The 25,296-nt window shown below is 43.9% G+C and overlaps 1 protein-coding gene across 2 annotated transcripts in view; it reads right to left on the reverse strand.

Moving 5' to 3' along the window:
• Nucleotides 1-1,051: 1,051 nt before the first annotated feature.
• Nucleotides 1,052-25,296, reverse strand: part of MYL3 (myosin light chain 3) — a 39,062-nt gene continuing 14,817 nt past the window's right edge. For both annotated transcript variants that reach the window (XM_064445201.1, XM_064445200.1), the window contains 6 exons: nucleotides 16,001-16,028; nucleotides 10,917-11,066; nucleotides 9,530-9,703; nucleotides 6,945-7,022; nucleotides 5,405-5,440; nucleotides 1,052-1,879 (listed from right to left, as the gene is read on the reverse strand). In XM_064445201.1, coding sequence (XP_064301271.1) covers nucleotides 5,412-5,440; nucleotides 6,945-7,022; nucleotides 9,530-9,703; nucleotides 10,917-11,066; nucleotides 16,001-16,028 — 459 coding nt within the window. In that variant the 3' untranslated portion in view covers nucleotides 1,052-1,879; nucleotides 5,405-5,411. The remainder of the gene's footprint in view (nucleotides 1,880-5,404; nucleotides 5,441-6,944; nucleotides 7,023-9,529; nucleotides 9,704-10,916; nucleotides 11,067-16,000; nucleotides 16,029-25,296) is intronic.

Raw genomic sequence — 25,296 nt, forward strand, 5'->3', positions numbered from 1 at the left:
TATTCCCAAGTGATTCATTGCACCAGCAGCAAAGGGAGAAAAAAACTACATTTTCCAACTACTGTACACCTTTGATTCAAAACAATATTAAGCTATCATTGGGGTCCAAATATGTATTTACAAGACAGCGAAGGCAAGGTCCCTATGAAACGGCGTTAGCCCTAGGAGATCACAGGTACCAATGCCGAGAATGGAAGTGGGTGCCAGCAACGGGAGCCTTGAGGAGAGGATGGACCACTGGTGGTGACTATCTCTAGTGTCCATCTCTGGCACACTAAAGCAGACCTAGTTGCTAATGTCATGGCCTCATCAATGGCCTGTTCAACACATGGCTCTTTTCAGGACTGATGCTTCAGAGGCAGTTTCTTCAAAACCAGTGATTTATGGTGACAGTTTGGGGGTTTTGCCTCTTATTTGCACCTTTGTGTACAGTTCACCCAAGCTGGATATGAGACATTCCTGCCATTATTAACATCTTTCTCCTCCTCCCTCTGCACTAGCCTTTTGAATTTCCCTTGGCATTTTATTGCTATTGCCATCAGCTTGATACTACATTTAGCTCTCTAACTGCTGGTTTTCTATTATGGCTATTCAATGGTACATTTTGTTACAGCTCGTATTTTCACGTAATTCGATTGTTTGTGTTCTCTCGTTCATAGCAATTCTTCTCTGCGGGGCTGACCTATTCAGTCATTGCTATGCAGTTTGTATCCTGGTATTGCAATGTTCCACTGATTATCTTCCCTCCATTAAGTTTCCAAGTTGTCTGTTTTAACAATACCTCTTGCTTAAATGGAGTGTCACGTATGTAGATTCTTTGGTATTTCCTAACAAATTGTAGCAGCCTATTGCTTCTTTTTCCACCCCCAAAGGATATAGCTTATTTTTTTTTCCTTTTTAAATTACTGTTCCCCAGAAAATGAGCCAACTTAATCTGCGTACTTTTTCACGCTTCTCAGCTTTCCTTTGCCTCTACCGAGGTTTTTCTCAACAGCATTTATTTCCCATTTCCCCTTTCTCCCACAGACACAGAAACAACGATGAAACCAGGTGACAAAGAATCCCAAGTTTTACTGCGAAAAGCTACAGGACCAAGATATGTAAATGAGAACAATTTCCAGTTTGCACAGGGAAAGATATTTTACTTTTTTCACAGGCCAGACTGTTGGAATGGGAAGTAATCCTGGTGGAGAAGGGATGCATTTTAGCAAACGTGCACGCTTCTGGTATGCTTTGTTTTCTTCAGTTACACCTGGTATGTTAAAGGTGGTATCTTCCAAAGCTGAGAAACATGTGAACAATGTTCAGCAAATGCTATGCTGATTGCTGGACATTCTACTTTTACCGTTTTTCTCTAAAGATTAAAAGCATTCCTTGCATACATGAGATTTATACAACTGGTTTAGTTTCTTTTCTCCCTTACTCACAGCTACTTTTTTATAAACGCGATAAACACAAAGAGAAAGGTCCAGTTGTTTGTTGGAAGAGAGGAGTGGAGGGAAGGATATGGCTAAATGACAAATAAATTTTTTTTTACTGATTTAGTAATGAAAAAAATTACTCCCCTTTTCTCTCCTCTCCCTTAACAATTTTGTATTGCTGTTTATATTCTGTATCAGAAAAAAAATGACAATGCCCAGGTATTCATAGTTCAGATTGCGGTTTCTTCAGTTTCCTGAGTGTATTGAACCTCCACGGAGACCACCCTCTTCCCATGAAGAAAAAAACACAAAACAAACAAAAAAACATTTATCCAAATAACTTTAGGGACAGCACATTTTGTAGCTCTGTAATGGGAATCTGGGCTGAAGAATGAGAAGACATTCCGTTACATCGAAATCCAAGGCCAGCATCTGGGGCTTTCGGCGCCTATCTTGTCCTAAAAACAAAGTTATTTTTAAGCATTAGAGGAAGAAAGGATAAACAAACAACGCCACCAGGAATCAGCCTCAGTCATCCTCATGCATCTGTACTCAGCTTATTGGCAGCAAGGCCTGCAGCAGAGTGTCTCTGCACTACGAAGATGCCAACTGACATCAGAGAGCAATTGCACAACACGAGAAAATATCCTTAGTCAGTCCCAACCCCACAATCTTACACTCAAAGTGTAAATGATGGATAAAACATGGGAAACAGTGATATGGAGAGGCAATATAGCCATGTCAGGCGTGAAGCTAGGGTAAAGACTCAGCTTTCCAGAAAAACAGTCTAGTTCCTGAACCCCTAGACAGTTTCTCCTACTTCTGTTATCCCTCCATTATCTGCAGTCAGTCGCCGGTCAGCAACGTTTGAGCACAGGGGTTTCTCTTAGCTGATGTCTAGATTTCAGGCAGGATCCATCTCCTGTACCATAACCATCTGATATCATTATTTGAGAGACCCAAGGCATTCAGAACATTCCCATAGAGATGGCAAATATGACACAGGGGTTATGGGAGATCTGTCCTCCTCAGCGTTGGCCCCTGGACTCACTGCATCTATGTGCCGTCTTTGGATGAGGTGAATCATTCTGCGTTCTCCATCTAACTTGACCTTCTTCAGGTCTGGAAACAGAAGTTCTCCGCTTTCACATAGACACCTACTTTTAGGCATCTTAATCTGATGGGAGCTGAGGAAGACTATGTCAGCTGGTCAAATAGTGATGGCATATTCTAGGATTTCACTTACAGTCACATGAGTCAAAACCACAGGGCTGAACTGAGCTCCCCACACCTCAGCACCTAGAGCCACGTGAGATGTCCTAGAGTACCCTGCCTGGCTGCCAACTGCCAGGAAGCACTGGTGTGACGTGGGCTCTGCATCCCATCTGTGAGGGCACTGATACATGAAACACCTGGAGCATCTCAAACAACACCATGAACCTGCATGTGGAACACCAAATTGAGCCTCTGTGTACACACCATGGACCGTGTCTCCAGCTGTACTGCTCTACTACTTGAGCTTATATGTTGAAAGTTAAATAGGGTGGTTTTGTAACACAAAGCTTGTGTTACAGAAGTAGGTATCTGAACAACTTTGACAACATTGAGCTTGCTCCCAAAGATGCCCTTTCCCAGCATTTTGGGCTGTTTGATCAACTCCCATGAATGGACATGTATCCAAACCCCAGACCATGACATAACGTGGACTCTGCGCTTCACACATTCAGTCACGTGTCAGGGGGAGAGTTACGTGTGTTGCCTTCACGGGGCTCCATGTAGTCCACAGCCCTGCTCCACGCTGCAGTGGTCATTGGGCCACGAGGAGGGTCCAGTGCTTTCTAGCTACATGAGAAAGCCTAGTGTCTCCTGCTGCCCATGTCTTTCCTGCTGAGTAGTGTAAGGGGTAGGTGTGTAGCTAATCTGGGAGTGTTTTCTACAGCAATGCCTGATGTGAAGGAAGACTAGCTGGCTATAATCCTGCAGAACACTTGACCTGAGGGGGCTGAAAAAAAACCACAGTGGAAAAGTCACTAATTGAAGATGTACTTGATTACTCTGTGTTATAAATAGCATGTAGCACCTGGGGGCAAGCCAGTGGAGAGGCTGTGTACAAGAAAAAGTTAATACAGAGCAGTCACAACAACTCTGCTCAGAAAATAAAGATAAAAGGAAAGACACAGTCCAGTTCTTATATTGGGATACAGCTCTAGCTTTTCTCCAGCATATCGGAATGACCAATAAACACAAGCCACTATATTTTTAGACTCAGATCCAGATTCCCACTGAGTTAAAATCCAGTGTTTTGGGATTTGTTTGTTATATGCTTTAAGGCAAAGGGCTATCACCCTTTCAAGGATAAACACTGCCTTTGCCTTTCCCTAAACACGCCAACAACAACGTAGCAGGGATAAGAGATGCCACCTCTGGATGATGTCCATTATGGCTCACTGGCAAATCAGTGGCACGTTGGTTCTCTGTGAGTCAGGAGCTCTCAGCTCCATAATGAGCAAAGACACTCTTGTGGCCCCTGTGCTGTAGGTCCCAGCCCTGTGCCAGCTTTACGACCTACAGCTGCTCACTTGTCTTCTTTTCTGGCTGACGTTGCTTTAGGTGACTAAAAAGACTTTTGGCATCAGAATGGGAATTCGCCATGGCTGTGGGTTTAGGATAGGACTAAGGATTGAAAATATCTCTAAAAACCAAGTAAGGATCACGCTTGCTGTGGGATTACCCACTATGGCTGTGGGCCAGTCCAGATCTTTGGAATCAAAACCTGGGAGCCAGTGCTGGAAAACTGAGTGTGTGTTCAGAGAAGATAAATGCCTTTAAGAAAGAAAACTGGACTGTAATAAGAAAGGAAACCTAGGCATCTTTTTTAGCCAGTTTACATTTTGTTCAATTATATCGTGGAAAAAAAATTCCCAAAACCTGGATGTGACTTCTACTTAGCTTCCTCCCTGGGGTGCCAGTGAACATAAAAAAAGGGCCACCGCACAACAGACAGGTCTCAGTGGGCTGGGATAATGCCCCCTCCAAAAGGAAAACAAAGCCAGGACTGGTCAGGACAGAGTAGAAAAATAAACCAAAGCAGAAAAAAAACAAAACAAAACCAAAACCCACAACCCAAATAAAACCCAAAACAACTAGAAAACATCTGAAAGAAGCCACTGCTTTCCCCAGTTTATCAGATATTTTGCGGAATAGGAGGAGTTGGTTAACTCTCAGGTCAGACCTTCCCCAAGAGCTGAGCAGAGATAAATAATGGTGAGTGCCAGCTGAAAACAGTGGGCACCTTTTCCAGGAATACAAGAATAAAGAATGACCAGGAAATACTGGAAATAAAGTTCAGCTCATGTGCAATGGTGAGACGGCGATCCCCTTAACAGTACTGTGGTTTGGAGAACACTACTGAATAAAGCCAGAAGATGTGCTGGACACAGCTGATCGCTTTTCCTGGAAAACCAACCCATTTGCCAGAATATGTTGGGAGCCGGATCTATGGAAGGCCAATAATTAGCCTCCAAGCTTACGTTTAGTGACATAGGCATGCATTACGCCTTAACTACTTTTCATTGTAGTTTTTGCCCACTCCTTCTCTAGTCAGCTCAGTTCTGTCTCCTTGCCTTTTTAGAAGTCTATGAACAGACACTTGCAAGTGGATGTGAAAGATGTGTATCCTTTGAAGTTTCCAGTCAGTCATAAAGGAATGACGCTTGCTCTTTGGAAACCAAATCCTTTTAGGATATATTATGTCAGAATTCTAACATAAAGGCATCCAGATTTACCAGACAATTGCAGAAAGGTCACCAATTTTCTGTGCACTTGATAGGTTGACGATGTTTTACTCATTCTTGTCCTAATTCCTTGTACAGCATGATGAAAATACTCACTGTCTTTGATTAGTCACTTACACATTCTTCAAGCCTGTCTTAGATGCCAAAACCAAAATAATAGGCTATGCAAGGAGGACAGAAGAGACTCACCTGGCATTCAGTTAGCCATGATATGCTTCACAAAAGCTGGAAACAAGAGAAAGAGAAGGGTCATTTGTCAATTCCCTCAGTAACATCCTGGGTATCTCAGCTTGGTTGTTATTTAAATTCACCCTTCTTACTTCCTCTGATGCAATGAAGACCACGCTACTTTGTAAATAAGATTCCCGAGAGCAGGTGCTAAATGCTTTGGAAGTTCTTACGATAATATATGTCGAGTGCAGCGTAGCCAGCAGCCTAGGTAGCCAGTGGAAATGAACACACCCATCAGTCAATCCATAGCTTGCTTAATCCCTTACCCCTGGCTGCCATATGGAACTGGCTTTCCAAAGTATACAGCCATCAGAAACTCTGGGTCCTCATCTTGCAAGGCTTTCAAAGCTTCAGCACATCTGTACTAAGTCAGGGGGTACCGAAGGTGCCTCTGGAATGAACCTCCGGAATCCGGAGCACGTCACCAAGTCAGGTATCGTGACTACACCTCTGCAGTGAACTCAGGTTTAGGAACAAACGAGGTATTTCAGAGTCAAATTAAGCTTTTGTTTCAAAAAGTTTTGGGTTCCATTTTTCTCCATTTAAAAAAACATTCATTATATATAATTTCGAAATTCAAAAGGAAAAGTACATTTTGCAGCAAGAAAATATTTTTTCCTTCCTAATAATCCCCCCCTGCTATGAATTTCCCTGAATTCAGCATAGGTTCATAAGTCATTTGGGTAGGCTAAATCTACAGATTTCTACCAATAAAATACTTGTAAAGAAATGTTTCCCTGAGCTCAAATGGCTGGTGTAGCATTTATAAGTAGAGGGAGACTAACAAACCAAATACTCATTAAAGGGTCAGTGAATATGGCAGACCAGCTAAATCACCAAGATGATACAATCACCAGCCGCCAGTTAACCTTAAGAAGGACTCAGCTGTGTAAAATAACATGTGTTCATGATCCCTGCTAGAATATTGTTGTTTTATTGAACAGCCTGAAGCATGTAGGCTTGCAAGATGCGGGAGAGAACCATGGTCCACTTACTCATGACCAAATCCTTTTATTATGGCTTTCTACAATAGCAATGAAATAAGATGGAAGGTCTTTAGAGGAGCTGGTAGGATTCTTAGAACACCAAAGACAATACTAAGGATAACATTTTTTTGCTGAGGTTTTGAGGGAAAACTTAGTGATTTTCTGTAAAGAAGTCTCAAAAGGGATGTGTATCTTTTTTTGAGAGGACAAGAAACTGTGAGATAGGGTGAAAAAAATAATAATTTTTTTTTTAAAGAAAAGACAAACAAAACAGGAATGAAGAGCCCCACCTCCTGAAACGGCCATGGCCATTCAGCTATGGAAAATACAAGCAAGTTTCAAAAGATAGGGTATATCAGGTGAATTATAGAATCTGCGTTGGTCTAAAATTTGGAAGAGCACACATCCTGATCTCTGGGAGTCAGATCTTCCACAGGTTTGAACTTTCTCAGGATAATTGCAACAATGCCTTCAAGCATACGACCGCTGCTCAGACGAGTGGTCATACCTACCTTCGTAGTTGATACAGCCGTTGGCATCTTCCTGACCAGCCATTAGCTTATCAACTTCCTCTTCAGTCAACCTCTCACCTGGGTGGAAAGCAAAATGCCTGTTTGGTACCTGCACCCTTTTTTTTTTTTTTAAGAATTTACAAAGCATAGTTCAAAGAATCCAAGAATTAAAAAAAAGAGTGAGAGAGAAGGCAGGGAGAATGTCTCTTCAGTTTAATTTGTGGTGCTGACTGCTAGGAAAGCTACTTTTGAACTTGCAAGCTGAGAAAATTTGATCTGAAAACCAGAATGAAAGAATAAATATGGAAACCCACATGATATTATGTTCACATATTCGTTCTTCTAAGAATAAGCTTTCTCTAAGTGCCAAATATTGAAGGTTTTAGTAACTTTTTAACCAAGTCCTCACTACGTAAACTCTTAGTAGAGTCACCGTCTAGTTTGCCTCAGAGTTTGAGGTTCAGGAAGTTTCTAAGATCAAACTTAGAATCTCTGATTTGGATTAGTGATCCACTCCATTGAATTTAATTATCTAAATATTAGGTGCCTATTGACCTGTAAGGCTTCATTCTGGTTAATCAAAGATCACCCCAATCCATCTCTTTATTCTGATAGTAGGCATTGATTTTAGGATGAGATCAAATCAGTTCCATAAAGGTAAGGGAGAAATTTGAGGTTGATATCATAGAATCATGGAATAATTTAGGTTGGAAAAGGCCTTTAAGATCATTGGGTCCAACCATAAACCTAACACTGCTAAGTCTATCACTAAACCATGGCCCTAAGCACCACATCTATACATCTTCTAAATACCTCCAGGGATGGTCACTCAATCACTTCCCTGGGCAGCCTGTTCCAATGCTTGACAACCTTCTGGTGAAGACATTTCCCTCACACCCAACCTAAACCTCCCCTGGCGCAGCTTGAGGCCATTCCCTCTCGTCCCGTCACTGGTGCCTTGGGAGCAGAGACCAGCCCCCCCCTCACTCCAGCCCCTCTCAGGGGGCTGCAGAGAGCGAGAAGGGCTCCCCTCAGCCCCCTCTTCTCCAGGCTAAACCCCCCCAGCTCCCTCAGCCGCCCCCCAGCACACTTGTGCTCCAGACCCTGCCCCAGCCCCGCTGCCCTTCTCTGGACACGCTCCAGCCCCTCAAGGCCCTTCTTGTCCCGAGGGGCCCAAACCTGAGCCCAGCATTCGAGGTGGGGCCTCCCCAGGGCCGAGCACAGGGGCCCCATCCCTGCCCGGCTCCTGCTGGCCACCCCAGGGCTGACACAAGCCCGGGGGCTGGTGGCCTCCTTGGCCACCTGAAATCATAGAAATGAAAATAAAATAAAATAAAATAAAATAAAACACATCGGGTGTGCCCTGCTGCTCATGTCTTCCACTTTTCCATCACTGGGTTCTGGTGCACAGAAAAAAGTCCTCAGCTGATGTAAACCTTTGAAAATTCAGCTAGTTTTTTTTTAAATTGAACAGAAAAGCACTCTAATTTACAGAATATTTGGCTATGCCTAGGAGTTTGCCAGTATTTAGAGATGCTAATCTGAACAGGACTGTTAAATCTTAAGATTTGAATACTTCCTATTGGTACTTGAAAATCAGACATGGCCACATTGTTCTGGCTTACTGGAAATAGGTAAGTGTGAAAGTGTTTCTTGTAGGGCTGTGAAACTCACAAAACCGCACCGAGTGGTTTCTTTGTCCCAGGCAAGTTTACATAGGGCAACAATCCTGTCCTTGTGGGTTTTTTTTTTTGCCATCACTGAATTTGGTCCCCAAACCGATGTGATAGCATCAGGATAAAAAGGAAAATAACATTGCTTTCTTTTCTTATTCCCTGTGTCATTAATAGACATGGTGTGTCATTGAATGAAAAGCCCTGTGCATAAAATATGTGTTTTTTTGAATTGATATTCCAGGTCAAAACCCATCACTAGAATTCTTTGGTCTAAATTGAATCTTTTCTGTAAAGGTTCATCCCTTTTTAAAATAGTGGACAACCACTAGTAGAAAAGGCTGATCTTGAGAAATGCTTACTGGATTCAGATGACAACATGTCAGTGCCTTCTAGTCCAAATTGGAAACCTGTCATTAAGTTACAGCCTAATTTTCTGTCCTGCCCTCATTCTGTTGTCATCACTCTCTGTGAAAAACTGAGCTTTTGAAGTCAAAGTCTGAGAGGATGGAGAGGTATTGATCCCTACTGTAAAAACAGGAGCTTTCCATTTCGGACACACTTCTGTTAAACAGACGACTGTTAAAAAAGTGCTTAATCCTAAAAATTTTCTTGAAGGTACAGAAAAATGGAGAAAAATATTGAAGGAATAGATGGGTTTGGATGATTTTATGGTGATAGAAATATAATATTTATTGGAGAAATAAAACGCTAGATCAAAGAAGGAAGGAAAGTAGGTCAGTGATTTTTAGCTTCATTATTAACGGACATTTTTTTTGTCTTTATAACTGAGGACAATGTGATGGCCGAAGTCTTGCTCAGTCATTTTCTCCGTAAAGGTTACCCAGCATGATACAAGCTGTATGGGAAAGACCTCAATGAGGAAACTGTATAAGGAAAGGATCACCTTACCCAGCGTGGCCAAAACGTGGCGGAGTTCAGCCCCCATCACTGTTCCATTTCCCTCCTTGTCAAACACGCGCAGACCCTCCACAAAGTCCTCATAGGTGCCTGTGTCTTTTGTCTTGGCAATATGCTGGAGCATGGGCAGGAAGGTCTCAAAGTCGATCATCTTGGAGTTCATCTCTACAAATGTAAATGGATGTAAATGGATGTAAATGGAAGTTTTGGTGGATTCTGGGAGAGCTGAGGATTAATCATGGGGCATCCACCATGGGTAGGTGGTGAGGTTAGAAGAACTCTGGCAATAAATGCCAGCTAAAGGGGAGAAAAGAGCTTAGAAATATTGTTAAGTACAGATGGAAGAAGGGATAGCGTGGGAACAAGGTCTGGCAAAGAGAGAAAAATGATTTTTAGTAGATAGATAGATAGATAGATAGATAGATAGATAGATAGATAGACAGACAGACAGACAGACAGACAGATACATAGATAATGTCCTAGTACCTGACATATCAAGGAAACATCAAGGAAAGACGCTACTGTTAGACTCCCAAGACTGTTTCATGCAACAAAAAAGTATGAAACTAAACAGAAGACAGTAAGAGAAGCTCGTTGCCAATAGGAAATCAGCTTTGCTTTTCAGCCCTACAACAGAGACGTGTAAAATCATACTGGGAGAGGAACTTCAGAGGAAATAGGCAGGACCAGGGCTGTGTATCCTGTTTTCCTGATTTTTTGCCTTTCAAGAGCATCAGAGGGCATTTTGTTCCCATATGACCCCTTGTCCCATCTGCCACTGTGTCATTGCCATATCCTGACATATCATATTGTTGAATGAGGGCCTCATTGTCAGTTCCACCCCAATGGAAGGAAAGGACGGAGATAATACTCTAGAAAATGCTTGAATTTAGACATGGTCTGGAAAAGATTTCCTTTGTTCTGAAGAGAAATCCAGTGTATGGCGGATGCTGAAGGGAGATATTACCACAATCGTTACAGACCCTTTAATACATACTTTCGTAGAACAAGTTATGTCCTCTCATTCAGTCTATCCCTTTGTTCCTTTGGATGTCTTCAAAATGGCATTTTTAGTAAACACAAGTGAATGCCTGTCATCAAAGCAATTTTTAAAGGCAAAAGCTTGTCATTGTAAAACATGTTGATGCACAGGGCCATTAAATTAATTCATTCTCCTAAATTCGAGACAATTATATTGACTGCAGGATCATCTTTTTCCTCATTTACTTTTCTGCTAGCAATTTGCAGAGGCTGTTCCATATCCTTTGTTATTTCACAATCTTTCCATCAGAAAATGGAGAAAATGGAGACCTCATCTGCTTCACAAATAATTCTTAGAGTGATCTTTTTTGAAACAAACACAGAGGAGGACACCAACCTTCTTGTTTGGGTCTGCCCAGCACTTTCATGACCTCAGCCTGGGTTGGATTCTGCCCCAAGGCTCTCAAGACATCTCCGCATTGTGCATATGTGATCTTCATCTCAGATTTAGGAGTCCGGTCAAAGAGTGAGAACGCTTCTTTAAATTCTGGAAGACAAGAAGGTAAAAAGAAATGCATGCCATACTTCCTCTGATAAACCCAAAGCAAGCCTAGACCTTCCCCATAACTAACTTTGCCTGCCCTTTTTATTTTGCAGCTTGGGAACAAGTTTGATGAGCTTTGCTGCTGCTGTTATCTGCACTGTTTGTGTTCCTCCTCCCCTGCATTTTCCAGTTCAATCAGGGAATGGAATCAGAGAGGTCAAATGCTCTTCTCATGGTTTTCCATCTCAGCTAATGTCGGAAGTGCAGAAAACCTTATAGAAACGGTTGGCCTTGAGAGCTTTCTAGCTCATCAGGAGCACTCAGGATGGCACAGAATTCAATAGCGGTTCTGCTCATCAGCTAACTGGATGTTGTATCCAGCATTATACACTTAGAGAGCACTGACACACCCACTGAGTTAAAGGAGCGCCTCTATTAGCGGGTAACAAGATATGCCATGATAACCTACAGAAATAATCACACAGCAGGCAGTCTATAGCTGAGGGAGGGTGAAGTATATAGAAAAACTTATAATTGTCTTTAACAGTGTCAATGAGCAGATCTAGAAGAATCATCTGATTTTTCTTTTTTTCTAACACCCAATCCAATTGCGTCTGGAGAAGTCAGGTTCGGTATGCCATCAGCCACCAATGCCAGGCCACATCTCATGTGTGGAGATGCAATCATTCCCTCCAGTGTTTCACATCTGCCTGCTTTCCCCCTTCCCCTTGCAAGCCAGCCAGCTCCCCTCCGCTACTTCCTTGTGGGTATATCCTCACGTCTTCCCTTTAATCTGGCTGAAGAGGGAGTCCCTTTGAGCAGCATTACCTTGACGTGAGCATTCCCATGCTCACTGTTAATTAATGGGGTGAGTGCAGGATCCCAGGGGAGGCTTCCCCAGACACACCAGTTACTCAGGTTTGCCTCTCTCTATTGGGGTTGCAGACACATCACAGAGACAGAGGAGCATCTCAAGGCACAAGCGACAGTAACAGGCTGTTACCCTTTAATGAACACGCTGCATATTGCACGGTCTACAAGTGAGCACAAATATCCCTTTGGCTTTAAAGCTGTGAATCCCTGAATCTGCCCCTTGCCCTGCTGTTACTCTTCTGTATATTTCCCCCCACACTGTCTATACACAGTAAGGCTACCTCTTTTTTCCCTAAATCCTGACTCATTCAACCATTCAGCCATGCACTGGGCATGCCAGATTTTCTCCACCTTTCCCTTCTGAATTTCTTCTCCTTCTCATTATTCCCCCCCCCCCTTTTTCCTTCCTTCCATTTTTGCTTATTTCCCTCTCTCCTTCCATCTTCCAGTGTTGCTGGGTTTGCCTCTCCTCCTTTCTCCCTCCCTTTTCATTTTATCATTCCACTCACATCTTACTCATTTCCTTCTTCATCCAACACTTTCAAACAATGATGCATTTTCTCATTTTGGCCTGATTAACGCTCCCCTTGTTTTCTTTTTTGCATTCTCCTCTTTGCTCTCCCTTTCCTTCTCCTCCTGCCTCTCCTGATCTGTGCCGCTGTCACCGGCCGGAGCCCAGGTCCCATTGGCAGCCCTCACTCCAGCAGAGGGCAATAGTGGATTTTCATGGGCTCCTTTCTGACAGTGGAAGGGGGCCAGAGACCCACTCCCAGCTCTGCCCTTTCCTGGGTGTCTCAGCAGTTGAGGTGGGTGAGAAATACACCTACGTCCCTGAGCTACTCATCCTCCTGCCGCGTCCTTACTCCCTGAGACCAATTGCCTGAGCACCCTGAGCACCACCTCCTAAAGGTTCACAACTTGTCATAGTTACTGACAGCTCACATTTCCCTTTTTTTTTTTTAAAAAAAATTAAAATCACATGTAACCGCCTCTCACCAAAGCATTGGCCTGTGGGTTTGGAAACCCCATTTTGTCAATATACAGAAGCAGCCTTTTTTAAAAAAAAAAAAATTTTGCATTTGCATTTGCTGGCTTAATGCAAGTTTCCATCAAAGCAATGAAACCAGCATGGCTATGGTCTCCTTTGTCCCTCTGCTAGCCATTAAACCACCGGCAGGAGCAGTGTGTATTTTCATATGCCTAATTGCTACCTACCTTCTCACCTTGAATAGCTCGTATTCTTCTCTTTTCAGCAATTTAGGGGGCTGAAGAGGCCAGAAATCCAGTTTCATAAATACACATCGCCACAACCAATGAATTTCACTCACAGCTGAGGCAGGAGGACGTGTAAAGATGGGTGTGTTACACATGGCTTCACCCACAGACCATTCTTCTCCTTCTGAGAGTAACATTTTGGGGGCTAACATAATAATGAGTCCTTGCAGGGAACTAAGTCTGGTGCAACAAAACCTTTTGATAGAGGAAAAGTTTGGAGTATCCTACATGATAGGGCTGGAAAAGACCCTGAGATACTGTGTTGCCCATTTCTCCTCTACCACCTCAATTCAAAATCAGCTGCCAGAAAATGAGTTGGGTCACTAGTGATAGACTGACAGCCAGTAACATATAACACATAGGATGGACTTCCTATTGATACAGTTCCATCTGAAGCATCTAGTCTCACTGAGACACCTAGGTCCTCATCTGGTCAATAGAGAAAGAGAGGTGATGATTATACTTTAGAGGTCTATTCTTTTAAAAACACATATAAAGGTATGACAGGTGACCTTGACCTCCTGCTGACTTCCTGAAAGAGGAAATTTGACAAAATTTACAGTGCTGCATGGAGCTAGAAATGAATCCAGAGCAAACAAAGTGCAACTGAAACGCAGAAGAAAGGGAGAGCTGGCAGTCTTGGAAGCTTGAAAAAGTGAGGAGGGAATGGGAAGGAGAAGAAAAATTTAAAAATTTGGTTTTGACATATTAATCTAGAGCTCCTGTGAGTCCTAACTCTCAAGTCACGTCAACAGCCAGTATAACAGCTATAAATCGTGCCAAGTGGTGCTTGCTTTTGAACCTGTACTTTTGACACAAAATAAAACAGTCTCAAGCACCGGCATACTGGTTGTCCACTTTCTTAAACTGGTGGCACACTTCTCAGCAAGGTTTTGACATGTGCAAACTAGGACAGAGGACAGCATGTGCTGGGGGCAATCCAGGGGCAACTGTGGACCATGCTGTAGATATAATTCTACATCTGAAGCATCTAAGCTCTACCTAGGAGTAAATATCTATCTAGCAACTATCATCTGTCTGCCTACTCATCTATAAACCAAAGAACCTTCTAAAGGTCAGGTGAAGGAGAGGAGAGCTGACTGATGAGCAGTGATCAGTAGCCAGGGGATGTTCAGGCCATTCGGCAGTCATGGCAGAGTTTATGAACCTACCGTGGGATTAAACTTGAGTGGGTTTAGTGTTTCTCCCCAGGGCTAAGCACACAGTATAACTCTGTTATGCTGTTGTAGCTGATGTGGAGGCCTCATAGCCTTTCTCACACAGGTGATGCTGTCTGCTCCCTGCCCCATGGCTTTCCCTTTGATATTTCAAGGACATCCTCTTTCACAAGCGCTGGATTCCCAGCTTTTCTCTGTGTACGCAGTGAGTACAGCTAGACCAGAAGGCAGGTGTGAGAAGAAAAGAAGAAAAGAAAGAAGACGCAAGTTTATGTTTTTAGGGATGGTCTACATCTGCTCTAGACCTGCTATGCTTTATGCCAGCCCTAGGGTTGCCCCAAATTTGTCATTTCTTAGCCATTCCAATAGGTTGATGACTCAACAAAGATCCCTTTTTTTTTTTTTAATAAGTAATTTCTTTTCCCATTCTCTGATATAGTCTCTGGAGCTAATTCTCCTCAGGGAGAAAGAAAACAAGGCATAGAAGGTTGGTGGGTCCTGTCCAATCCCCAAAATATTAGCTGATGAGAGATCCAGCTGTTGTGTGCTGCTGAAATAGTCCAAAGGTTTGTGGCTCAGAGTTGTGCCTCTCCTGTGACTTTGGGACTAGAAAAGGGGCAGGTTTCCAGAAATTAACAGTTGCCTCTAATCATGAGTTACTTTTGACCTGTCATTAGAAAATAGAAACTAAAGCCATTAAGGGGGGCTTGAAAACCCCAAGGTAATGATGGATGTCTGTGGCAAAGCCTCAGGCTCTAAAATATTATGGCATTTTGTTCCAGTTCAGAAAATCCTTCCTTCTGTATCTCTCCTGTCTGAATCGGCCTGACTTGGTAGCCTGTGATTTCTGGTTTTTTTCATCTGTTCTAATTAACCCATCTTCTGATACCATCTTTCATAGGCTCTATCAAGTTCTGCCAAGTGTTTAAAGACCAAAGCAGAATTCTGCCAGATGTTTGATTCCATCTATCAATTATCCTTTAAGTAAAAAGCAGGCTGGTAGTTGAGGGAAAAGGGGACAGCTGCAGTGGTAGTGTTCCCAGGGCTTCTTACATGAGGTTTTAGTATCAGTTTCTTGGGCTGGGACAAAGGTTTCAGAAACGAGTGCTGATGTTTTGCTTTGAAAGAAAAAAAAAATGCCATTGCTGTCATTATTTGCTGGTTTCTGGAGAGCTGTCACAAAACTGTAACACATTAAATTCTGATTGAATACAGGGAAAAGTTCTCAAAATCAGAGTTGGGAGACTTTCTCTTGAAAGGATTGATATTTTGCCAGTGGGTTTTCTTAAAGAAAGTACATATATTAGGGCTGAGGTTTTGAGGGTATGGGGGTGTTTTGTTTCTTTTTTGGTTTTGCCTCATAGGCAGTGGAACTGATGTTTTCTTTACTGAAATAAATACCTACTCTCCATGGTGCATGACCTTTCCCCTTTTCTCTTGACCAACTCAACAGAGGATTTGGAGGAGGGACAGAGCAGGAGCAAAGCCATGAATTAAAGTGCTGCCTTCTCAAGGTAGCTCCGATATCACACCCATGTTCACCCCAGCACTTGCCAGCACCTCCCAGTGACAGTATTTACTGTGCACAGAAGACAAACTCATCTTCCTCACCTTCGATCTGATCAGGGGTGAATTCAACCTGAAAGAGACAAAGAATAACAGCCAGATGAAAAACAGAAGACTGAAACAAATAAGAGCACTGGTTTAGTCTCTGTCTTATGTTTCTGGGTGTTTTTGAGGTCCATGAAAGAAACTGAGTCATAACTCCAAGAAAAATTTTATAGAGCCTGTAGAATCTTGTTCTTTCCTCTTCCACCTTCCCTATTCACCAGTCCCACCTTCAGGACCTCTGCCCTCACCACAAGGGTGCAGATGCCCTTTGTCCATTCTTCTGCTGCTCCTGTGTTCCTGCTGTAGCCTCTTTCCCCTATCCCAGGTGACTCCCCACTGCTGATGCCCCCTCCAGGGGTGATTATGGTAGCACCAGGGTAAATCCCAGGCTACTTCGATGAAAAGGTTTTATCTGTAGACAGATGGGGATCTGCTGTCCACAGTCTTTTCCAGCGGAAGAACTAGGGGGCATCAAGTGAAGCTGGCATGAATCAGGCTCAAAGGAAAGTGAAGGAAGTGGTTCTCTCCTCTTACAGCTGAATTGTGGAAAGCTGGTCATGGGATACGGTGGATGTTCACAGTCTACAAATGTGTAAAGGGTCATGGGCCCATTACCTGGAAAATAAATCCGTTTCTGTACAATACAAAATGTTCAGAAATATTTAGCTTAGGAAGTCTTTGCTTGAGGTTTAGGAGAGTGTTTCAGAGAAGTTTTGCCCAGTTCTTGTACCTTTTCCTAAAGCATCCTCTAATAACCGCTGCTGTACTCTATTGGACAGCTCTCCGGACCTTGCTCTGACTCTGCCGTCTGTCTCTTGTTTTCTCATCACTTCATATTTCCTCCTGTTCCCTAAGTTTTACGGTTGTCCCGCTCCCTATTTTTACATGGCACTGCCCTCTATCAGCTCCAAGATGCTCCAAGATGCCAACAAGCTGCTGTTGAGCTCAGATGCAAAAGAAGGAAACACAATGTCAGAATGTAAGGTCCAAGCTTGTGAATGAAGAGGCACGGGTCAGCAAAGTGAATTTACACCAGAATTTGCACCTGCCTCTCACAGAAAAATGACAGGGTGGGTGTCTCTGCTGATGGGGACGTTCCTGGGGTACAGATTGCCATTATGGTGAAGACATAAATAAAGAGGAACTGTATTTTGGTATGCATAAACATGCAAATGAATACATGCAAAGCATACGCTTGGGACAAACCTAACAGTCCCGGAGTACGCACCCTTGGAAGCATTCCTCTGTGGACATATATGACCCTTCGCCCCTCCCCAATATATGTACAACGCCACACATTTTGGGTCAGATTTTCCTTATGAAGCTGACCACCTCTCATAGTTTAGTCTCATATCTTGTTCCTTGGTAACAAAGCAGCCAAGTGGAAAGAAGACATAGCGAGAACCTCAAACACAAAATCCTTGTTTCCTTGTTTCAAGGTGAAAGGCAACATGACAAATCCCTTCATCATCTACTTGGGATTTTCATAATATTATAGAATGGGTCTGTTGTAACTCCCCAACTCTCCAGCCAGGATGGCTGTGACGTGGCAGAGCGTGATGAGACCAACCCCGTTATTCCACGCAGGCCACGGTGGACAGCTGCCAGATACTTCTGTCTCCAGACACCCTGAGCAGCACAAGGAGCTCTAGCATTCATAGGACAAAATGAGGGTCTACAGGACAGATGCAGACAGCCTAAAACTCATATTTCCTACCAGTGTCCTGCCTATCTCTCCCTACTGTAGTGGTTCTGAGCATCTTCTGGCTTAGGAAAAGGAAGAAACAGAAAATATCTGCTGGACTTGGAAGGCAGGACTCAACACTAACCCTGCTATTGTTGAAAATCAGGCCACTATTTTCAATTCTTATCTGAACTAGCTCATTCAGGGGAATTACCATTTTGTTTGCAATTATCAGTAATGATTTACCTTGAATGAAATCTGATTAATAAAAGAATTACCTAAGTGGCAGCCAGGAGGCTGTCTGGAAGGAACCATTTAAAGAATGCAAGAAAGGACCCCCCAAAAGAACAGCAATTCTTTTCCCTTTCCCAACAGATGGAGGGTTCCAAACACCTCTTTGTTGTGAAGATTATAATAATCTAGATTGTATCCTATCCCAAATCCACATACCTTAGTTTAATTAGGAATAAATAACCATTGGGGAACACATTCATACAGGTGCATTGTCAGCAGCAGCCTTATGCCCAGTGTGTCTAATTATATCAAGCTTTGAGAATCTGACCAAGGCTAATTGCATATTGAGTTTACTCAGGCATCAATAGCCAGTGTGGGTGAAATGAGGCCAGAGCTGCTGGCAACTCATATTTAAATCACTATGATGGATTGCTCTCAGGGAAGAATTCATCTCAGCTACACTTAGACGTAGACATCCAGCCGTGTCAGTGACCCCACATTTGCTCTCTACCAGCAGAAGAGAAGGAGCACTTGTAGGGTTCGATTTGACTTGGTTGATGTCTGTACTTAGGGAGAAGATGAGTTACACTCTCGTTTTCACTGAGTGGGTCAATCAATCCTACAATGATGATAAAAAGAGTGTGGGTGACTAGCACAGAGGCAGATGTCCTTTTCTGATCTGATGAGTCTCATGCAGAAAGCATGAGCTAGCCCTTTGGCAGACTGCAGATCAGGAGGAACTGTGCCAGGGCAAAAAAATGGATGACTGCAAATTCCCACGGCTGGATCAAAGGGAAGGTTTGAGCTGAAGGGCTGAGTGTGCCTCACCTCTAATCATGGCCCCTGTAAAAACACCACCCAGAGCTGGAGGACCGTGCATAACAGCTGGCAAGGCAGTGGCAGACGGTTTGACCAGACCTACCACCCAGGCACAGCTTCCTCTCAGGAAAGCTGCAGAGATGTGTGGGTGGCGGCTGCTGTTATTTTCTCCCCTCTCAGCACATACCACCATGGAGTTGTAGGGAAAGGTGAGTCACTATTCACCCAGCCACAAGGTATCATTGCAGATGGACGGAATGAACTCTGGGCTAAGTTTAGACTGAAGATGGGGTTTTTTTCCCCCTCTCTCTCAGAACTGTGTGGAGCATACAAAACCACAGCCAGCTCCAGGTACCAAGAGCAACAGTGGAGCTGTCCATGATGACTGTCCTAGAGACCCCAGGCAGGAGGGATCTAGAGACAGGCTGTAAAAATGAGGTCAGCCTAAGCTAAGCAGCGGGCAAATGAGTCCCAGTGCGTTGCAGCCACTAACAGTGACCCTCACCCGTGCTCTGAATCGGCTCTGCGCCTGCTGCTCTAATGCAACGGGCATCCAAGGGAGTGAAAGCCCCCAGTGGTATCTCTGATGCCCAGACCCACTCCTGTCATCGGGCCCTTCCAGTGTTGCACACCAGCATCACCCCACACTTCGAGCTCAGTCAGCAGAGCAGCCCTCATTGCCCAAAGCTGGAGGCTGCAAAACCTACTCACAGGCTCAATGTGAATTATCTTTCCTTACTAGGATGATTTCCCTTGGGGTTTTGTTTGTTTGTTTGTTTTAAATATACTGGCACTTCAAAAGAATTGAGTTTCCCTGGCATTTTTTCTGTTGGCAACTGAGATTGTAAAGCAAGGACATTCCTATCAGTGCCAAGCATCCACAGCACCAAGACTGACAGTGGTGGTATTTGGTACAAATCCATATGACAGACAGAGCTGCTGACTGCTAATCTCTTTCCACTTGTCTCCTGCCCTGATGCGTGGACTGTGATGTTCTTTAAAGACACCAGACGTCTGAATTAAAATATTTCCAGAACAAACGGGAAGTATTACGCCAGCTTTCCTGCTGTTCTAACAATCTTGGCTTTAGGGAATCATCACCTGGTCATTAGTGGCATCAGCTGTAGCCCTAACGCTACAGTCCTCTTGGCTTAAACCATGGCATTAAGCTGGTTTTGACCCAGAGACACCGGGAGGGACGCACGCGCCCTTTGGCGCTGTTAACGTCATTCACAGCTTCATATCTCGGGGAACTGTTTTATAAACCCATAGTATCTCAAAGAAGCACGTAACTGTGCATGATAAGTCAGACACAGCTAAGTCTGAAATAAGCCCTATTAATAAAACCATTGCTAACCAGCAGTTGGGAGGTTATCTGGGGGGAAGCATTTAGACAATGCAAGCAAGGAGCCCCTCCAGGAAAGAAACAATATTCTTCTTGTTTCGTAGTACACTGAGGAATCCTAATACAAACAGCAAGGTTCTCACTAAGCCGTGTCTGGGCTAGTTTTGGAGAAGGAGAAGGGTTTTATTTTATTGTACTCTTGGGAGACTGATTTAGGAGACAGAAATGCAGCAGATGGAAAGAGGCCCAGAAGGCCATCAAGATCGGTATCGTTGTGTTGGGGTTACATTTGTATTTCACAAGCATGTGATTTTTTCCACTAAGACCTTTTTAAACCTATTAATACACGTCATCCCCATCATCCTCTCTCCCATCACTTCCTCCACAGAGCAATTATGATGTACATAAACTCCTCCACTTCCCATGGGCAAACCTTGACACATGGTCAGGTCTCATGCAGCCTCATCCCTTTCCGTTGTTCGATAGTCACTCCTGATCTCTCATCTCCTCTGCCTTCTGAAACTCTTTTGGTACATCTACATTTAGCTCCCAGGGCTGCCCTAAGGACTCCCCTCATTATTTCCACTTGGCTAACGGTCTGGTGGGAGGGAAGGTACCGCACATCATATGGACGCTTGACCAGTATATGAGCTGTGACACATGACAGCACAAGATGCTCCACCTGGTCTTCATGGGGAATAGCTAAAATATAATGAAGATTTTGCAGAATAGAAACCCACTGATAAAACTCTGCTGATACCCTATGTTCAGTTTTCTGTTTGGTCCCCAATATTTTCAAAAGAAAAAATTATTTCAAGTTGGACTGAAAGGACAGGTCATTTTGGAATGGCAGAAAATATATTGTTTGGGAGTCAAACAGAGAACTGAATTGCTGACCTTTTGCAATACCTAACTATACTGATAATGACAGTGAAGTGAAAATAGAAATCAACCATTATTTTCAGCTGAATTGGTGAAGCCTTTTATTAAAAAAAGATACGTATTTCAAGATCAGGAAACTGAGGCAAAGTCTTTGTCAAGGTCATGCAGAGGATGCTGCTACATAAGGAAACACACAAGCACTTTCTTCTCCAGCCTGCAATCTTTTTCACCAGATGATCACCTTTAATCTTGCTTTTATCTGTGTTTCCTGAGAGCTGAAAAATTGCAGCAGTATATCACCACTGCCCCCCCTATCCTTTCCGCAGATTTTATGGCTTCCAGGTGACTATTTTGTAATAAGTCTGGATGGGGTCTGCCATGTTGTGGTTTTTATTCACCTAGTCTGTCAAGAAGAGGGTGAAAAAGCCTTGTGTGAAGGAATGGTGTCTGGTTTGGGGTTAGAAAGCACCAGGGTCTCAGAGTCGCTCCATGGGATGCTCCCAGGTGATGACAGAGCTGGAGAGGGGGAGAGCTGAGGCAGGTGTGTAGCTCTAAAGGTTGTAGGGTGGGGAAGGACTGTGGAGAGACATGAGATCAGTCGAGACATGAGATGAGAACCAGATTTGGGGAATCCATGAGGTTCCTACCCCAAGGAAAGAAATACAAGACGCTCCTGAACCTCAGACTAAATCTGCTTAGCCATACCGTTGTGCTCTGAACCTCCACTGAGCGAGGAACCACAGCCTGATATGTCTACAGGGTTGTTTTGCGCTTTGCAGGAAGCCTGTCCAAGCACATGGCAACGCGGAGCAGCCTCACCTTCGGCGCTGATGCCCTGCATCCTCAGCCTGAGCTAGAGCGCTGGGTGGCAGCCCCCTGGCAGGGCTTCACACCCCTTTGCTTCTTGCAAATACCTTTTGGGGTTGAAGGAGCTGTACGCTTTTCCACCACTGTGCTTTTCTAATTCTGGTAATAGCCTATAAATTGATCGCTCCCTTTCTTGGATGGGGGATGTGTTGCCACAGCTTTCCGGAGTGCAAAGGGAAATTCCAGAGCCTCAACAGGAGAATGACACAGCCGCTTTGGAGAACTGAGACAGCTGCTGGCAACGGCCAGCACCAGAAATATAAAACACTTTGTAGACTGACTGTTCTCCCTGTAGCAACATGGTTTTGGATTCTCCAGCCATTTATTGACGGCTGACTTCCCGCCTTCTCTGTAACTCCCCCCCTTCACCAACCTCACCAGCAGATGTTTGTTCAGATGTTCACAACCATGGAAGAAATTATAAAACCTAAAAAATACCCTCTTTTAAATCCTGGAGGGGAGCCTGGGGGTGTAGGAAAGGTCAGATGTTGCCTGCGCTGTCTGCTTGAAGTAGGCAACAGCTCATGGGTTGGGTCTCTAATGGAGAAGACCCCCCCCAGGATAGAACTTGTGAACCACATCACAGCACTTCCTAGGGGCTTCAGGCCCTCAAACCTCCTGGTAAGTAGGTGCTAAGAAGGAATAAGGCCCATCTCACAATCCACATGCATGGGGACAAGTGGACTCCACCCTTCCACACATAATTATGGGGCAGCACTGCACTTGTGCCCTTCGCAATATGATCATCTTAAGATGGAAGGTCTCAAACAGGACAGGGGAATTAGTCACCAGATAATACATTTGGTAGATATGATATGTTGGAAAGAGCCCAGGGAAAGTGAAACACTTCTGTATTTAATTTGGTAAGCAGCTTAAATAAGAAAAAAAATATTAGGCATTATTATTATTATTACACTTACTATTTTGACATAAAAGCCTTTCCCTTTGTCTTTCATTTCCAAAATCAAATATTTTGTCTTGTAAATACTGGCAGCTTTTTCTTTTTTTTTTTTTAATTCAAATATTTTTATATTGAAATGACATATTTCATGCAAAAATTGACTTAAAGAATCCCATTCCCCCACATTAGACCACTCAAAACCCTACCAAAACAATTCTTTTTGGGCTGAACAAATCCATTTTAAGTTGCCAAAAAAGAATTTTTGTGGCTTTTTTGTGTGTTGCTGAAACCTCCTCCTGAAAATTCAAGCTGGTTTCTTCTAATATTTTAATTCCCCCACCAAGCCTAAAAACAACTACCCTTTGCTGAACTAATTTTGCTCTCAGATGACACAGTTGTGTAACTCCTCTACGCTGCTGATTGACCTGCCAGTAGTGAATGAGACCATATGTGGCATTTAGTTGGTCTAAGTGAAATGAGTTTGATGGGTCTCAGGCAAGATGTGGCAGAAAGGCGTCTGTAAAGCAAAAACCTCCTGGGTGCAAAGGAGTCGGATTTGGGTGTGGAAGCTCTTCCTCGTACACAGCGAGGTCCCCCAAGAAACAAAACGCCTTGGCAAAGTACCTCCACCAGCAGCCCCAGCCACCACAACCATCTACCGTGCTTTTATTCCTCCAAGGCCTAGTCTGACAGGGTTTTGAAGCCCCGTGATACACAAAAAAGAGCTCCAGCATCCTGGGTGCAAAGTATTGAGGTTCTCCCAGGCATACCCTGATACAACCTCCCACCGTGCAGTGCGATGCAGACATCGCTCTCTCCCAGCTCCATCCCAGAGGTGTTAGTTTCCCCCATCGTTGGCATTGCAGCCATCACCACCCCAAGCCCTCCCAGGGACGGGATGATGCCAACCATCTGCCTCCAGCAAATCCACTCCATCCTCATGTACCTGCAGCTCCTGCAAAATCAAGCGGTAGCTGGTCCCCTTTAAAATATCACACTCCTTGCCCTGTAACTGTCTTGAAAAAAAAAAAACCAAAACCAACAAACCAGGATTAAGGTGCCAACGAGTCACTGCGATAACGTGCTGGCAACGGGGAGAGCTCTGCTTTTGCTGTACGGGGCTGGCAGGCGTAGCACGCATGCCGCTCCCAAAATAATCACTCTGTAACCCAGCCCCGGTTTCAAATGGGCCACAACTTCCCTGTAGAAAATCTATGAGCACGAACTAATATCTGCCATACTTCATACTCAGGGGGTTGGTTTCGGTTGGTTTTTTTTTTTCTTTTAAATTATTTTCCAAAGCAGGACATTATTCATTGTGAGCTGAAAAACAGTGTGCTCTGATCTCGCTGTGTAACCGCAGCTGTACTGGATGTTCTTGCCCGTCCCCAGCATCACCAGGGAGCTAAAGTCCGAAAAGCCGAGCCACAGCTGGGAGGTCGGTCACGAGGACAGAAATTTTAAATCCTGACCTTTTATTGAAATTTCAAATTCTGATGGAAAAAAAGAAAGAGGGAGAAACTCTTTCCCTCTCCCTGCCACCGCCACAAGATTTTCCTTTAAGTTCAGCCTCCTGGGGTCCTTTACTTGATTTAGAGGTTTATTTATTTATGTACAAAAAAGCCAAAACTGAAGTTTCCTACAACCGCAATTGGAGCTGATGTTTCAGAGTGCTGTTTTGGGTTTTTTTTGGGGGGGTCCGCTTACAACGGTGTCAACGTCCAAAATCTGATCCTATTAACAAGTGCTCTGACCCGTGATGGTTTTCTCCAGGCTTTGCAGCAGAGCCTGCAAGGTGACAGTGAAAAACAAGTCTCTCCCGAGCCCCCCAGGGTCTGTGCATGGCCCCCAGCCTCAGACCACAATGCCCTTTTACACTCATCACAGCCAGCCTCTGCCGCCACACGCAGGGATGCTGGGGGCAGATGCAGTCACCATGTTTATGAAGTGCTGCCACTAAGCAGGACGGCATTCAATGGCATTTCATTTCTGGATAGAGGGGGGTGCGTTTGGTAGGGCGGGATTCTTTTTGAAACCATTAAATCTAAGAGAAAGACCATTTTTACCCCTGGCCAGGCTGTGATTTTTACCTACTAATCAGTACTGACCACAAACACTGAAAAGTTTGAGCTATTTTTCTTACCGACATTTTATCTTTTTTTTTTAATCTTTGTTTTTCTTGATTTTTTTCTTCTCTTTTTTCTTCTCCTTTTATTTTATCTTTTCTTCCTCCCTAAGCACTCAGCAGTTATTGTCAGGCTTCTCTCAACCATAGCTGGGTTCTCAATGAAGATGGGTTCTTGTTTCCTTGCTCCCCTTTGCTGTTTTTTTTAAGTCTGGGTGGGTTATAAACTGGTTTGTTTTTCTAAGATCATTCACAGGAGCAGACTTCTTGCAGCAGATTTTTCAGCCACGTCTGCCCAGTGGCTGCGATGTTCCGCTGCTTCCCAGAAAACACAATTGATGGATTGTCACTGTTTCTATTCTGGGCTTTGGATGCGTAAGTTTGCTGGATCAGAGCAGTTTTTGCAGGCTGGAGGCTGGGTTGGCTCCGGCCGGGTCGT

This window comes from Phalacrocorax carbo, chromosome 2 (assembly GCF_963921805.1).
Source record: "Phalacrocorax carbo chromosome 2, bPhaCar2.1, whole genome shotgun sequence".
Taxonomy (NCBI): Eukaryota; Metazoa; Chordata; class Aves; order Suliformes; family Phalacrocoracidae; genus Phalacrocorax; species Phalacrocorax carbo.